This window comes from Carassius carassius, chromosome 20 (genome assembly GCF_963082965.1).
Source record: "Carassius carassius chromosome 20, fCarCar2.1, whole genome shotgun sequence".
Taxonomy (NCBI): Eukaryota; Metazoa; Chordata; class Actinopteri; order Cypriniformes; family Cyprinidae; genus Carassius; species Carassius carassius.
The window spans coordinates 14,611,131-14,629,043 of NC_081774.1; the positions used below are offsets into that span (position 1 = coordinate 14,611,131).

At 36.5% G+C, this 17,913-nt stretch overlaps 1 protein-coding gene across 6 annotated transcripts in view; it reads right to left on the bottom strand.

The window, feature by feature from the left end:
* The window catches only part of rbm33b (RNA binding motif protein 33b), a 55,652-nt gene that overhangs the window by 18,323 nt on the left and 19,416 nt on the right, over positions 1-17,913 (bottom strand). For 4 of the 6 annotated variants that reach the window (XM_059501791.1, XM_059501792.1, XM_059501789.1 and 1 more), the window contains exons 10-13: positions 8,104-8,286; positions 1,715-1,749; positions 1,534-1,594; positions 1,343-1,462 (exon numbers count right to left, since the gene is read on the bottom strand). The exons of 1 other annotated variant lie outside the window; for it this stretch is intronic. In XM_059501791.1, the coding sequence (XP_059357774.1) occupies positions 1,400-1,462; positions 1,534-1,594; positions 1,715-1,749; positions 8,104-8,286 (342 nt within the window). In that variant the 3' untranslated portion in view covers positions 1,343-1,399. Of the gene's footprint in view, positions 1-1,342; positions 1,595-1,714; positions 1,750-8,103; positions 8,287-17,913 lie in introns of those variants that run through there. One more of the 6 variants, XM_059501793.1, reaches the window with a different exon arrangement.

Below are 17,913 nucleotides of genomic sequence, written 5' to 3' on the forward strand. Positions count from 1 at the left end.
CAGTGAACCACATATTCTTTCAGTGGTCTGTGTGATTTGAGATGGAAGGGTTTTTTTCTTCTCCATCAGTGTTTGAAAACATAACTGTCTAAATTGGTTATAAAAAATTTACAATTGTTGAATTACTTAAGAACTGCGATTAAACAAGAATTCACAGCTTTTTCAAAACACAATAAAAAAAAAAAAGATTTTAAATTAAAACACAAAGTTAATGAAACATGACTTAAAAATCCAAACTAAATATTATCAGCCTAATAACCACCTGCTTAAATTTCAATTTTAATTTAAAGTGATAGTACATCCAAAAATTCTGTCATCATTTATTCACCCTCATGCCGTTCCAAACCTGTATGAGTTGCTTTCTTATGTTGAACATAAAAGAAGATCTTTTGAAGATTGCTGGTAATAAAACAGGTTGCCCTTGACGTCCATATTTTTTTTTCCCCTTCTATGGAAGTCAAAGGCAACCTGTTTGATTGCAACTCATACAGATTTGGAATGACATGAAGGTGAGTAAATTATGACAATTTTAATTTTTGGGTGAACTATCCCTCTAACATTTAAAGCTTTTTGCAATTTAGAAAAAAAAAAAAAAATTATATATATACGTCCAATTTATTAATTAACTGAAAAAGATCAAACTAATTGGCCACTAGATGGTGCTGGGCATCTGCATGAGTAAAACGTTGCCTAGGCAGACTTTCGTCAGAAAGATGAAAATTCTGTCATAATTTACTCACTCAAGTTTTCTTAGCCTGTATGAATTTCTTTCATAATTTTTTTTTTTAAGAATATGGGTAACTATATCTATATTATTTATATTACTATATTTACATATTTGCCTTATAGTTACTGAAGATGAACCAAATAAAATCAAAAAATGAAAAGAAAAAGAATATGGGTAACTGAACAGTTGATGATCCCCCATTTACTTCCATAGTTTTTCATCCTACTATGGAAGTCAATAAGGACCAACAAATGTTCAGTTACCCACATTCTTCAAAAAAAAAATGTTTTGTTCAGCAGAACAAAGAAATTCATGCAGGTTTGGAACAGTTTGAAGCTGAGTGAACACCGGCAGAATAATTTAATTTAATAATAATTTAATTTTTGGGTGAACTATACCTTTAATGCTTATTAAAACATTACTGGCAGTTATCAACAGGCTATAATTCATCATCATAACACCATCTTTGTTTTTATAGAGACAAAACCTAACTAAAATTGAAAAACATTTATGGGGAATCATAGTGAGATTAACTGTATAAAAGTATCAATATATCAAAAAACAAACAATTTCAAGGGTTTCTTGCTAAATAACATGAACAGCCACGCAGGAACATGCAAGCAGTGTAGGTATTTAATGGAAACTAAGGAGCAAAATGCCAAACCACTGTCTTCAACAATACAAAAAAGGCAAATATTGCATCATAAAAAAAACGTTGCCAAACCTATGAGAACACTGAACATTTTCTACTTAGCATTTTGTTGGATAAGGCTTGATCTCCAAGAAATTCAGTGGTTTAGTCTTACAATGAAGTTGACATGGGTTTGAGCAGTAACAGACTCTGTTTTCAGGCCGGAACTGAAGGGTCTATAACAGCCGAGACAAAAAGAAAAAAAAGAGGGCTTAAGCATCATGGTATATAGTACCCAATAACAAACAAATATGAATGGAACAGGAACATGCTGGGAAACTATGGCGTCTACTCACATGAAAGCGCTGGGTTGGTTTCCCCTGACAGCCACCTGTGTCAAAAGAAGGTTATAAAGGTCAGATCAAAGGTATGACCCCTGAGGGACACTCATTAAAAAAGTAATGATGTGGGGCTGGTGCCCATTATCACGTTCCAGTAGCGTTCTCGGTTCATTTTTATAGGGTGACAGTGGGCCTGCTGCCTGTCAGGGTCAGTGTGTTTTTGTAAGGCTTGTGACATCATTGAACCACCAGCTCATTAGAGGCCACTGAGAAGCAATGTTGCATGTAATAACTGCTCACTTTAACATTCCAGGTAGCTGTTTGGTCACTGCAGGACACTGTGGGTGGTATAGATCCTAACGTTTAGCAAAGACTTGGAAATGACTTTTGCGTAGATCCCATCCTTTCACCATGGATGTTGCTAAATGAATAACTGAATTCAATCAGGTGAATGCTTAAAACATAGACTACTCCAAAACCCAAAACAAAGGAGAATGAATGCAAAGATAGTCTACCGTTCAAAAGTTTAGGGTCATTAAGTTTTTTTTTTTTTTTTTTTTTAATGAAATTTTCAGCAAGGATGCATAAAATGAATTAAAAGTGACAGTAAAGACATTCATAATGCTACAACACATTTCCATTTTAAATCAATGCTAATGCTATTAATGCTAAATATTAATTTCTATTAATCAAAAAATCCTGAAAAAAAACATGATTTCAGTGTCTTCAACATTGATAATATGAAGAAATATTACTTGAGCACCAAATCAGCATATTAAAATGAGTTGATCGTCCCTTCCCAGGAACAAATTAATGTATTATTAATATACAATAAAATGTATTAAAATACAAAAGTTATTTTAAACCTTAATATTTCACAATATTACTGTTTGTACAGAATTTGTGATCAAACAGACTTTAAAAAACATCTTAGTGACCCCAAACGTCTGAACAGTAGTGTATCTTTTGCAGTACCTTTGGTAAAAAAAAGGCTTTAAAAAAAAATAAAATAAAATAATAATAATAATTTTTCATTCAAATTTGTGTATGAATTATACCACATACTGTATATTTAAATCATATTTGATGTTACCTTTTGATTGGAGAGAAAGTTTTTCAAATGTCCATCACTTTCTTTAATACATGTTGATAAAAATATCTTTCAAATTGAATAAGGAGTAATTTAATCTCAAAAAGGTTTTACAATAATAATTCAAAAGGAAAACAAATGCTGTTTTTGACCAGGATCAAAACTGACATAAAATAATGGCTTAATTGTTTTAAATTAATCCATCAAATATCCTCATCCATAAAATTTACAGCACAGCAAACTGTCCTCTTGACCTTTCTGTATCCAGCTTACCTAGAGCCCTAAATCGACAGAGGCTGCCCTCTAGTGGACCTTTATCAAATTATAACCTTATGCAGCCTTGGGAAGTGCATATTCAGATTTCAAAGATATGCCCTCATATCTCACCAAGCCTATTCCACTCACGAAATGATGAGACAAGTGAAAAAAGTGTTAAGAACACAAATCCTAGTAATAATAGGATTAATTTATGCAATAATAACACTATAATAATAACAATGATGATTATAAGTGTTAATCTAATTTCTACTTTTCTTCAAAACTAATTTCATTATCATTTTGTTATTACACTGTTATTACATTAACCGTTTCGTATATCATCTAACCAAATATAATGCAATTGTGACAGCCACAGGAAAAGGGGCTAAATTGTTTAATCTGGAAGAAAGAAAACACACCCACTCACACACACTGAGCTAAACACATAAAAAAGCTGTGCTTCAGCTGACTGCCGTGCAAGCGTTGCTCGTGGCAATGCTATGATGCCTCTGTGTCAGCGAGTGAACAATCACCTCTCACTCTCTGTGCAGTAATGCACAACATGACAGCCAAACGCCTCTCAACCCCGTCAAGCCTTTAGATCCACACACACCAGGGATAGAGTCATACTGTGCAGACAGGCACATCAACAGACCAGGCAACAGCAGGTGATTGGCTGCAGTCAGGATGGGGAACTATGGGGGAATACTTCATCCTCAGAGCTTCCTACTTCCTGCTCAGCCATCCGAGAGACTTGTGCATTACAAGTAATTACATATCAATGCCAAAAATGCACTCTGTGGCATGCTCTCAAAACAGATAAAGTAGACATCAGTAATAAAAACTAGAAGAGAAGATGACACATACTGTTAGGTCAAACATGATTCACTTCCTTTCTAAAAATGTATTATTGTTTCCAGTGTTGGGAAGGTTACTTTGGAAATGTAATAGGTTACAGATTATAAGTTACCCTGTTTAAAATGTAATAGTAGTGTAACTTTTTCAATTACTTTATTAAAGTAATGTAACTAATTACTTTTGAGTACTTTTTGATAACTTTTCTAAATTTGTGAAATTTAAAGAATAATAAATAAAAGCATATACATCAACTTAAATACATTTATCTAATAAGCATGTGACGTATTCTGTGTAATAAACTCCTGAAACATTGGTGTTTTTGTGAAACTGCTGTCTCTTTGTATATGATGATAGTTTTCTCAAAATAAGTAAAATGCACATGAAGTGACACAAAGCAGTTCTAGAAATTATGTTTATGTGCTCGTGTACTCCTATACTGAGGCAGCAGAGGTTGAAAACAGTGCGAGCTTCAGTAGGCCTATATATGTGTAGTAAATGAAACCATGTCTTTGCCATTAATTTACAGGAGGGGCGGACTGGGAAAAAAATTCAGACTGGAAAATTCAAACTCATACAAACAAATTCATGGACAATACTATTTTTTGTATGGACCTGACATAAAAAAGGTTTAAATCTTTAATTTGGGGACATGCAAAATAATTATAAGTTCTCTCCTGAACTGTACCTTCACTTCCATTTTTCTCTTCAGTCTCTTTATTTTGCCCTGTTATCCATCTCTCTCGTGACTTTAATACTCAAGATTGAACAAAACTATACTTTACAATACAATACTCTACAATACTACAATATCTTTATAGAAAAATCCTAATACTGTACACGAGTCATGTTTTTCCCTTACAAAAAATTACCATGCTTTTATTAGCCTATATAAAAGTAAAATAACCTTGTTTTGTTTGTTTTTTTTTGCAAATGGATTTGTATTTATTTTTAAATAAATACATTTGTAAAATAATTTTACATTTTTGGTGATCACAGTTAAACAATAGTAACAATTTTCTCTGGATTTATAGTTAAATATTAAAATGTTAATTTTCGTAAGGGTTGTGTTGTTGTCTGTCGTAGCTCCCCCTAAACCTATAAAAAAAATCGGATTTTTTTCAGATAAATTCCTACTGTAACATTACAACTGATAATAATGATGTCCTTTATATAGTTTTTTGAGTGATGACTGATGAGCAACGTGCTGCTGCTTGATTAAATTAAAAAAAACAAAGACAAAAAAGCATCTTTACAGATGAAACTGACCTAAAACCCTGAACAGGAGTTCTGCTTCTCTGCTCCAGCGCGCGTCCATAGTCTCTTTCTCTCTCTCCCTCTCTCTCTCTCTCTTTCTCTCTCTCTCTCTCTCTCGCATTGATTATTCTGAGTCTGATCCAAACCGTTTGGCGGAGGCGCGGAGAGCGCGCGAGTCATGACTAACACTTCATGACTTATTAGAGATTTAATTATCAAATGGCGGATTCGCAAATGATCGCTTTAGTACATTCGGCAGGCAATTATACAATAATGATATTAAATAGTGGGGCAAAATCGGCTGCCAGGCCACCGGGAATTGTCCCGGTTCTCCCGGTGTCCAGTCCGCGCCTGATTTCCACAGACACGCAGAATGTGCAAGTCATATATTGCATTTCTGGGGCTTTATATTCACAGACACTAGTCCATGTCATGTTTTGATTCAAGTGTAGCTACTGACCTACTTTTGATTTAGTCATCCAAAATGTGGCATATTCCATCCGCGTTAGGCATTTCGTTTTTATGACTGGATTCTACGAACCAGACTGTATTTCCGCATCCCGGAAATTATTAGGGCGGTATGTCTCAGAATAGTCAGTGCAATTTGGGAAAGAAATCAGTTAAATCTGTATGTGGATGTGTGTAAATATTCGAATGTAATCCTCTTTGTAATCGTAAAAAAATTCATAAGTAACTGTAATTAAATTTCTCATTTTTTCTTAGTAACTGTAACTAATTACAGTTACTATAATTTTGTAATTAAATTACGTAACGCCGTTACATGTAACTAGTTACTCCCCAACACTGATTGTTTCTTTCAGATAGTGTTTGTGTCTCACTATTTAACGTTATTAATAACGTCTCACTTGTGGCCACATTTCTCACCTCTTCCTCAAAGCACCTTTCTTTCATCACATGCCTTTTTTACTGTTTTTGTGTTTTGCTTTAACTTCATTTAGCTTTCTTGTATAATAAATGTAATGATTATAATGGATTTATTTATTAATCAACAGTAATTTTTATTTATTTAATATAAGTAATATTTTTTATATTTGTTTTGGTTTTTGATTTTAATATTATATTAATATTGTATAATGTATACTACTGATCAAAAGTTGGAGGTCAGTAAGATTTTTGTTTTCTGAATCAATACAACAAATAAATATAAAATGTATAACAGTTTCCTCAAAAATATTAAGCAGCACAACGGTTTTTAGACTAACTAGAAAGAACATTTTCTTGAGCAGCAAGTAAGTAAATTAGAATGATTTTTAAAGGATCATTCTTTTCATCTTACTACTTAGTTTTACTAAGTGACAAACTAAGATATAGAGATGGAAGAGCCTTTATAACCAGCGGCCATACTGTACTTTTGATGCCATAAACGGAACCATTTTAGAAGATACTTCAAACAATGAAAAATCGAAGATGTTTCCAAGGAGACAAAAAGCAAAGGCAAAAGAATGCAGTGCCAATCTTGTGGTACTGTCTGCTTGTCTTATTTCAAACGTCTGCACCAGGACAGCGTGTCATTTACCACACTAACTTTCACAAAGGGGTTAAGCTGTTTCACAGTAAATTGCACTGATCGTATCAGCTTTCCAGGGTGAGTAGACGGGCCTGACAGTGAGTGGTGGAGTTGGGAGGGGAGCGGGGATTTGACCTACCTGAATGGGTCTTACTGACATCAGCAGGTTTTTCAGATGGACCCCAGCGGTTGATGAAGAAAGCCCTTCAACTGACACCAGGTCTGCAGCCTTGCCCATTCTCTCCCGCCTCTTCCCGCTCTACTGCTCGTCTGTTTGCCTGGCACCAAGTGGGCACTGCCCATCTGGCCCTCTCCGACTCTACCTCGCCCCTGAACAAGAACCTGCAGCGAGCGCCAGGCGCACACCGAGACGACCAATTTAGTTTGCCCTTCTGGCGTCTGCTGATGTTTCAATACGGATGAGATGCTGCAAGGTTTTTTGATTCTACTAACAAAAGGACAGACCTTTGTGAGGGTAGACGCCATATTTCATTTTACAGTAATGGAAACAAGACTATAAGGAACGGACATACAGTCTGGTCGATGGATCTTATAGACCTTAATCAAACTAGAATTCTGAGCTGATAAAAACATAGTCGGGAGGGATAGATTTATAATGAAATACTCTGTATACTCTGGTCCTAGAACACATTTTCAAAACTCAAGAGATTTTTTGAAAGATTCATTAGCTGAAAATTTGTTAACTGTATAATCCATGAACACACAATCAAAAAAAAACAAAAGAATTTCAATGCCACCAAATTTAATATGGCATCTATCCAGACAGAAGTTGGTGTAACATTTACCACTGCTCTGCAAAATTCCGTGGGCGAAACACAGTACCATAGTTTCAATAAGAATCCTTGCGATCGGGAGTTTTGCATGAGAATGATGAGAGAGATGTTCAAGTTGATCGCGAGAAAGTTGCTTGGTTTGACAGTTACTTCGGGGGTTCATAAATCACTACACAATTGAAAAAAGTTAGGGACCTCAGCTCTGATTGGTTGTTTTTTTACCGAGAGCGGTAAGAAACAACCAATCAGAGCTGCGGTCCGTAACTTTTTTTGTGTTCAAAGTATACAAAATGTATATAATAAGCGAGTACACCATGAATCCATTTTCCAAACCGTGTTTTTAACCTGTCCTGAATCACTAGGGTACACCTATAATAAGTGTTTATATTCGGACTATTTTAGATTGCTTCAGGGGTACCGCGGCGGAGTAACCCAATACCTTTGTGATTTTTCATAGACATAAACAGAGAGAAGTAGCTCCGGCTACAATGTTCTTCCGCAACACGCAAGCAGTTCTGTTTATTAACCGCTAGAGCGTCAAAAGTTACCGACTGCAGCTTTAAAGAATATAATGGAGCACTTCCCCACATTCACAACATGATAAGGACAGAGACACAATTACCTCATCCTGGGGCTGGTTTGGGCCGGATCCCCTTCCCTGTTTGGGACAGTTTAACTTGAGACTCTGTTGCAGAAATGAAGGTGGCGATGAATCAGGCATTCTGAAGGTGACAATTCTGTGCTTCGTTTTAGTCACTGCGTTAGTCTCTTCGCTCATTTGTGGTGTGACATCACAACTCACACTCTGCAGCAAAAAAAAACAACAGCAGCAATAACAACAAAAAACAGAAATGTTTTTTAAAAATGAAAGGAATAGTTATAACTTGATATATCATTATTATTATAGTATGGAAAAAATACTTTTGAAGTCAATGGCGACCAGTAAGTGTCCGGTTTAAAATATCTGCTTTTGTGTAAAGGTTTGGAACGACATGAGGGTGAGTAAATTTTTGGGCAAACTATGCCTTTAATATTAATATTTTTCTCTCTTATTAAGTTCTTTTCCATCTCCAGTGGTGGCATGCAGGTCTAAGGATGGATTTGAGCTCTCAGTATATTTTCGGTCCACTTCCATGTGCCCTCCTGACCTTCCCATGCTGTATCTACCTTCCTGTTCTCCTGCAGAGAGTGTCCCACCTCCCACCTCAGAACTTAATGAGCATAAACAAATCAGGAGTCCCCGTGACTCGCTCTGCTTCAAGTTCTGCACCTCTCCCGGCTGGCTGGGGCTCAATGTCACACCTGACCACTACACTGCTGTGAAAGCAGTGGGCATCCCCAGGTCTACAGTCAAAACAACTGGCCTACAGTGATGTACAACAATGGCACTCCCACAGACTATGTTATGATGTTAGACAACATCACAGCATTTCCTGCAGGAGAACAAGCCTGAACATAATTGATTTTTCCCACATGGTCTATGGGACAGTCTGTGTTCTATGTACTAGGATTACAGTTGTCAACACAATGATAATTTGTTATTTAACACAAAACAAAAACACAATAAAAACGCAAATAATTCAAGACTTAAGTATAGTTACACATTTAAGTTTTGGCTAGACCACAGTAAACTACTACTACTGCCAAACAACATCTACTGAAAGCAGCGGATACAGAATGTGCCAAGAGCTGTTTACAACATACACATTTAAAAACAGATCGAGTGCAACAGAAAGGTATTGAGAGCTGAACTATCTTTACATTTACATTTAGCATATTCTTTTATCCAAAACAGCTAACAAATGAGGACAATGTGTCCACCCCCCAAGATTACTGTTATAAACATGAGCCGCATCTAAAAGGCAAAGGTGGAGGTGTTTAGCATCAATTTATAACAACGTTTTCAGGATTTCTCAGAGGGCAGGCTTCAAGTATAACTCGTTTGAAGTAATGGTGCTTCATATAACATTATCCAGAGAAACAAATGTTAATGATAAATCCCCTGTTATGTTTGTACTGGCTACTGTATACAGGCCACCAGGGCACCATACAAACTTTATTAAAGAGTTTGGTGATTTTACATCCGAGTTAGTTCTGGCTGCAGATAAAGTTTTAATAGTTGGTGATTTTAATATCCATGTTGATAAAGAAAAAGATGCATTGGGATCAGCATTTATAGACATTCTGAACTCTATTGGTGTTAGACAACACGTTTCAGGACCTACTCATTGTCGAAATCATACTCTAGATTTAGTACTGTCACATGGAATTGATGTTGATAGTGTTGAAATTATGCAGCCAAGTGATGATATCTCAGATCATTATTTAGTTCTGTGCAAACTTCATATAGCCAAAATTGTAAATTCTACTTCTTGTTACAAGTATGGAGGACCATCACTTCTACCACAAAAGACTGCTTTTTAAGTTATCTTCCTGATGTATCCAAATTCCTTAGCATATCCAAAACCTCAGAACAACTTGATGATGTAACAGAAACTATGGACTCTCTCTTTTTTAGCACTTTAAATAAAGTTGCTCCTTTACGCTTAAGGAAGGTTAAGGAAAACAGTTTGACACCATGGTATAATGAGCATACTCGCACCCTAAAGAGAGCAGCCCGAAAAATGGAGCGCAGCTGGAGGAAAACCAAACTAGAGGTATTTCGTATTGCTTGGAGGGAAAGTAACCTATCCTACAGAAAAGCATTAAAAACTGCTAGATCCGATTTCTTTTCTTCTCTTTTAGAAGAAAACAAACATAACCCCAGGTATTTATTCAATACAGTGGCTAAATTAACGAAAAATAAAGCCTCAACAAGTGTTGACATTTCCCAACACCACAGCAGTAATGACTTTATGAACTACTTTACTTCTAAAATCTATACTATTAGAGATAAAATTGCAACCATTCAGCCGTCAGCTACAGTATCACATCAGACAGTGCACTATAGACCCCCTGAGGAACAGTTCCACTCATTCTCTACTATAGGAGAGGAAGAATTGTATAAACTTGTTAAATCATCTAAACCAACAACATGTATGTTAGACCCTATACCATCTAAGCTCCTAAAAGAGGTGCTTCCAGAAGTCATAGATCCTCTTCTGACTATTATTAATTCCTCATTGTCATTAGGATATGTCCCCAAAACCTTCAAACTGGCTGTTATTAAGCCTCTCATCAAAAAACCACAACTTGACCCCAAAGAACTAGTTAATTATAGACCAATCTCGAATCTCCCTTTTCTGTCCAAGATACTAGAAAAGGTGGTATCCTCACAATTATATTCATTCTTAGAGAAAAATGGTATATGTGAGGATTTCCAGTCAGGATTTAGACCGTATCATAGTACTGAGACTGCTCTTCTTAGAGTTACAAATTATCTGCTCTTATCATCTGATCGTGGGTGTATCTCTCTATTAGTTCTATTGGATCTTAGTGCTGCGTTTGACACAATTGACCACAACATTCTTTTGCATAGACTTGAACACTTTGTTGGCATCAGTGGAAGTGCATTAGCATGGTTCAAATCGTACTTATATGACCGCCATCAGTTCGTAGCAGTGAATGAAGATGTATCATATCGATCACAAGTGCAGTATGGAGTACCTCAAGGCTCAGTACTAGGGCCGCTACTCTTCACGGTTTATATGTTACCCTTGGGAGATATCATCAGGAAACATGGTGTTAGCTTTCACTGTTATGCTGATGGTACTCAGCTCTATATTTCTTCACGGCCCGGTGAAACACACCAATTTGAAAAACTAATGGAATGCCTAGTCGATATAAAAAACTGGATGACGAGTAATTTCTTACTGCTAAATTCTGAAAAAACAGAGGTGTTAATTATAGGACCTAAAAACTCCGCTTGTAATAACCTAGAACACTGTCTAAGACTTGATGGTTGCTCTGTCAATTGTTCGTCATCAGTTAGGAACCTAGGATCGCAATCTTTCCTTAGAAAGCCACGTTTCTAGCATTTGTAAAACTGCATTTTTCCATCTCAAAAATATATCTAAATTACGGCCTATGCTCTCAATGTCAAATGCAGAAATGTTAATCCATGCATTTATGACCTCAAGGTTAGATTATTGTAATGCTTTATTGGGTGGTTGTTCTAATCTGCACGCTTAGTAAACAAACTACAGCTAGTCCAAAATGTAGCAGCAAGAGTTCTTACTAGAACCAGGAAGTATGACCATATTAGCCCGGTCCTGTCAACACTGCACTGGCTCCCTATCAAACATCGTATAGATTTTAAAATATTGCTTATTACTTATAAAGCCCTGAATGGTTTAGCACCTCAGTGTTTGAATGAGCTCCTTTTACATTATAATCCTCTACGACCGCTACGTTCTCAAAACTCAGGCAATTTGATAATACCTAGAATATCAAAATCAACTGCGGGAGCGGCAGATCCTTTTCCTATTTGGCGCCTAAACTCTGGAATAACCTACCTAACATTGTTCAGGAGGCAGACACACTCTTGCAGTTTAAATCTAGATTAAAGACCCATCTCTTTAACCTGGCTTACACATAACATACTAATATGCTTTTAATATCCAAATCCGTTAAAGGATTTTTAGGCTGCATTAATTAGGTAAACCGGAACCGGAAACACTTCCCATAACACCCTATGTACTTGCTACATCATTAGAAGAATGGCATCTACGCTAATATTTGTCTGTTTCTCTCTTATTCCGAGGTCACCGTAGCCACCAAATCCAGTCTGTATCCAGATCAGAGGGTCACTGCAGTCACCCGGATCCAGTATGTATCCAGACCAGATAGTGGATCAGCACCTAGAAAGGACCTCTATTGCCCTGAAAGACAGCGGAGACCAGGACAACTAGAGCCCCAGATACAGATCCCCTGTAAAGACCTTGTCTCAGAGGACCACCAGGACAAGACCACAGGAAACAGATGATTCTTCTGCACAATCTGACTTTGCTGCAGCCTGGAATTGAACTACTGGTTTCGTCTGGACAGAGGAGAACTGGCCCCCCAACTGAGCCTGGTTTCTCCCAAGGTTTTTTTCTCCATTCTGTTACCGATGGAGTTTTGGTTCCTTGCCGCTGTCGCCTCTGGCTTGCTTAGTTGGGGTCACTTCATCTACAGCAATATCGTTGACTTGACTGCAAATAAATGCACAGACACTATTTAACTGAACAGAGATGACATCACTGAATTCAATGATGAACTGCCTTTAACTATTATTTTGCATTATTGACACACTGTTTTCCTAATGAATGTTGTTCAGTTGCTTTGACGCAATGTATTTTGTTTAAAGCACTATATAAATAAAGGTGACTTGACTTGACAATGGAAGCAATCAAAATCAACAAAACAGATAATAAAAAAAGCCTTGCTACGTGTACTGCTTTTGTTTTGTTTATGTATTAAACAAAAAGAAAACTAATAGATAGAATACAAAAAGATTAGAAAAGCTAGTGTTAGTTTATTATTATTTTTAAGAAAACAAGTGTGCAACTCTAAAAGGGACATGATTTTTATTAAAAGGTGTCATCGGATGCCAATTTTTCACAAGTTGATATGATTCTTTAGGGTCTTAATGAAAAGTCTGTAACAGTTTGGTTAAAATTTCTCAATGGTAGTGTAAAACAACACCCTTTTTAACCTCAAAAACAGCTCTTTTCAGAGCAAGCCGTTTTGTAGCATTTTCCTTTAAATGCAAATGAGCTCTACTGACCCCGCCCCTCTCTTCTGAGCCTCTTGGAGAGACTGTTTACTTTAGCCACAATCATCTGAAACATGCTAAATAGCACATTATTAGGAAAGGTGATTCGCAAAGATACATTAATAAATTCTGTTGGTGAAGCTGGATCACGAATGATTCGCGCAAACAAAGACACATTTAGATAATCAAACATAATCCACTGCGTCTTTAGCTGCTCAGATGTCAGGAGTAAATGACGACTGCTATGTTCATTATTATATCCAACAACAGAACACCTCAATCACTTAGGAGTCATTTTTGTCTACAGTGAACATCTGCTCCTGCGGTGAAACAATGGTGGACTGATGACAGCTCACTCAGGACAGGTCTAAGCTAAGACACCAGTCCAGTCTGTGCTGAAACGCTACTGTCAATCAAACTACCGTGGGAGGGGCCTGTCTGTGTGACATCACACAAACAGACATCTGAGATCAGCTCGAATTGAGAAAAAGGAAATTATTTAATGAGATTAAATAAAAAAAATTAAAAAAAGTTTTTAATTCCTTCATGTGCTGGCAAAGCTGAATTTTCAGCAGTTAAGTACTCCAGTCTTCCGTATTACATACTGATTAACCAATACTGATTTGGTGCCGAGGAAACATTTTAATTGTTATCAGTGTTGATCAGTTTTAACTTTTGTAGAAACTGATTCTTTGAGCATTTATTTGAAACAATAACTTTTGGCAACGTTATAAAATGTCTTTACTGTCACTTTTGATCAATTAAATGCCTCCTTGCTGAATACAAGTAAATTTAAAATCCTACTGAAACTTTCCAACAGTAATTTATGTGTTTATGTGTTTTAAGTATGTTACTTAGCACCACCAAATGGTGTGGAGCTGAAACAGCTGCATATGAACCAAAGAAAAAACCAGTGTGAATCCATACAATTGCAAATGCATACTATCTAGTCAAAATCTTCACTTTACAAGCTTTGAGTGGGATGAACTAACCGTTGAAACTACTTTTGCGCAAAGTCAAGACATCTAGTAGTTATCCAAGTATGAAGTTTCAGTGTATGGAGGTTTAAATCCAACTTGGTTTACTACTCTGAATACACCTGGTTTGATGCATTAAGTGTAAATGCTTCTTTAGACCATATTATGCTATAAACATGTCCCAAGGACATCCCAAATCAAAGCAGCACGATCTGATGCAGTGAAACAGTGCTATCTGTATTCCGCTGCTCTCAGCATAGTGAAAAGTGATTAATCCCCCTCCGTAGAAATCACAGCCCTCCATTACACCAATCACACACTAAGCAGTATTATCCCAGGGTGACAATACTTGACAAATTCCCCGCTCGCCATCACTCCTGCTTTGTGTTCCCTGTTGGCACGCCTGCTATTATTCCTGATGAAAAATTAATTTCCCTTATCTGTGGCTAAGCTCTTCAATCCAAATCCGCAATACTAGCAACTCTCTATTTACAGGTATTAAGAGAACGCACCCACACACACACACTCTTGCCTGCAAACACACACCAAAGATTAATTGCACGTCTTCGGGGGGTGACATCCAATTCTGAACACCTGAAAGATACTTGATACTTGAGAGAGGGAGAGAGATAACATTGTCAGTGTGGAAGAGACTGACAGCGGAACAATGTCCCTGGGTAGCATCTTGCTGATCTGTCTTTCAGCAGGCCCACACCACTCTGTCAAATGCAACCTCATCGATTTGGCTGTCTGCAGACATTTCTCCGCAAAGACCCCCCCCCACCCCCACAACCTCTATTAAGACTGACACCCTGTTATCTTCATCGGCCTGCAAAGCTCGTGTGCCTCTCATCTCAGGACGGGTTATGGAGAGGAAAGAAGGGAGAGAAAGGGCGGCAACACAGGAAAGACTGAGATGAAAGGAGAATGTTGTGTGATGTCACATGGGGAAGAAGAAATTCATATATGGGGGAGAATTATGGGCTTGTTTTGAAAGGAGAAATCATAGAAAGGAAATCTATTACCTTGATATCTAATCATGTACATATTGGAATACTATATGTACTCAATATACAATCTTTAATGTGGAAACAGCACCAATAGGCAATATGTTGTAGAGAGAAAAATATGCCAGAGGTAACATGAAATGGATTTCCAAAAAAATAGTGATCAATCTATTGTTTGTTTGGCCAATGGAAGAGAAGGATATTATGTTGCATATTAATATAATTTTATTTATTCATTCAGTTTGGAAAATATGTTTTTAATTAAATCTCCCTGATGTAAATTTTTGCATTTTAAAGTGTTGTATGCAAAAATTAATAATTGTAATAATTAACTTTAAATAAGAGCCATTCATGCATACATAATAGAAATCCTTGACACACAGCAATAAATTAAATAACTATATTAATCATATTAAATGATATGAATTATAAATACTTTTTAAAAATTTTATGATAATAATAATACAATAGTAGTAGCAATAATAATAGTATTAAAGTGCATTATGAATGTTTGAATATTAATAATGATATTAATAAATTATTATTATTATTATTATATAATTATTACTAAAACATTTATGTTATCGTCTAATGCTTGTTTAGATGGTAAAACTACAATAAGTTATCATTTGTTAACATTAGTTAATGTACTGTATTAGCTAACATGAACTAATAATGAACATTACATTATTTATTCATCTTTGATAATGTTAGTTAATAAAAATATGTCGTTCATTGTATGTTCATGTGATGTTAGCATACAGTGTATCAACTAATGTTAACAAACACAACTTGTAATTTTAATAATGCATGAGTAAATGCTGAAATTAACATTAAAGGGATAGTTCACCCAAAAATCAAAATTATGTCATTAATAACTCACCCTCATGTCGTTCCAAACCCATAAGACCTCCGTTTATCTTTGGAACACAGTTTAAGATATTTTAGATTTAATCCGAGAGCTGTCAGTCCCTCCATTGAAGCTGCGTGTACGGTAACCTGTCCATGTCCAGAAAGGTAAGAAAAACATCATCAAAGTAGTCCATGTGACATCAGAGGGTCAGTTACAATTTTTTGAAGCATCGGAAATACATTTTGATCCAAAAATAGCAAAAACTACGACTTTATTCATCGTTGTCTTCTCTTCCGTGTCTGTTATGAGAGAGTTCAAAACACTGCAGTTTAGTGATATCCGGTTCACGAACGAATTTCGGTTCTTTTGCCCTCGACGTAATGGTGTCATTGGCGATGATTGCCCTTGATTCAAGCTTTCGGTTTACCCGTGCTCATAACATTAGCACAGAATCAGTTCAGAATCAATCACCAAAAGAACCAGTTCAGTTCAGACGCTCTGTGTGTCGGTCTGCTTCACGCAGAATCACACATGCGCAGTATCATCAGCTCCTCGGTTCTCGAATCGGACGCGTCTGACAGAAACGGTTCTTGACTCGTGAACGAGTCAGTCTATTGTTCGTGATGTGGCTCGGCTCGGTGTTCATCTTCAGTTCTCTCTTCACAGCAGTTCAGTCAGTGTACTGTTTGAGTAAATGAATTACTCCGGGATATTGGTTTGTTTGAACTCAGAGGGAGTGTCAGCCACATTAAATAGTTAACAGCTTAAATCATTTGTGGATTAATGCGTATTGGAGAATGATTCGTTAGCGAACCGGATATCACAAACTGCTTTGTTTTGAACTCTCTCACAACAGACACGGAAGAAAAGACAATGCTGAATAAAGTCGTAGATTTTGCTATTTTTGGACCAAAATGTATTTTCGATGCTTCAAAAAATTCTAACTGACCCTCTGATGTCACATGGACTACTTGGATGATGTTTGTCTTACCTTAGACCGTACACACAGCTTCAATGGAGGGACAGAAAGCTCTCGGACTAAATCTAAAATATCTTAAACTGTGTTCCAAAGATAAACGGAGGTCTCACGGGTTTGGAACGACATGAAGGGTGAGTTATTAATGACATAATTTTGATTTTTGGGTGAACTATCCCTTTAAGATCAGTAAATGCTTTAGAAGTACTGTTCATTCTTAGTTTATGTTAATATTAAGTAATATTAACTAATTAACCTTATTGTAAAGTGTTACCATTTAGTTACTATTGTGTCACTAGCGCAGCAACAAAACAATATTTAAAAATCAGTTCTGCACATCAGTTATTGGACACTTAAAGGGTTAGTTCACCCATATAGCAAAATTATGTAATTAATAACTTACCCTCATGTTGTTCCAAACCCGTAAGACCTCCGTTTATCTTTGGAACAAAGTTTAAGATATTTTAGATTTAGTCCGAGAGCTCTCAGTCCCTCCATTGAAGCTGTGTGTACGGTATACTGTCCATGTCCAGAAACGTAAGAAAAACATCATCAAAGTAGTCCATGTGACATCAGAGGGTCAGTTAGAATTTTTTGAAGCATCGAAAATACATTTTGGTCCAAAAATAGCAAAAACGATGACTTTATTCATCACTGTTTATTCATAACCAGTAGTTCTTTCGTACAGTTCTATTCAATAAACCGGTTGAAGTAAACGGTTTACCTGTTCTTTTGCGCTCGACGTAATGGTGTCATTGGCAATGATTGCCCTTGATTCAAGCCTTCGGTTTACCTGGTCTCATAACACTAGCACAGAATCAGTTCAGAATCAATCACCAAAAGAATCAGTTCGGTTCATGCGCTCTGTGTGTCGGTTTGCTTTACACTGAATCACACATGCGCAGTATCATCAGCTCCTCGATT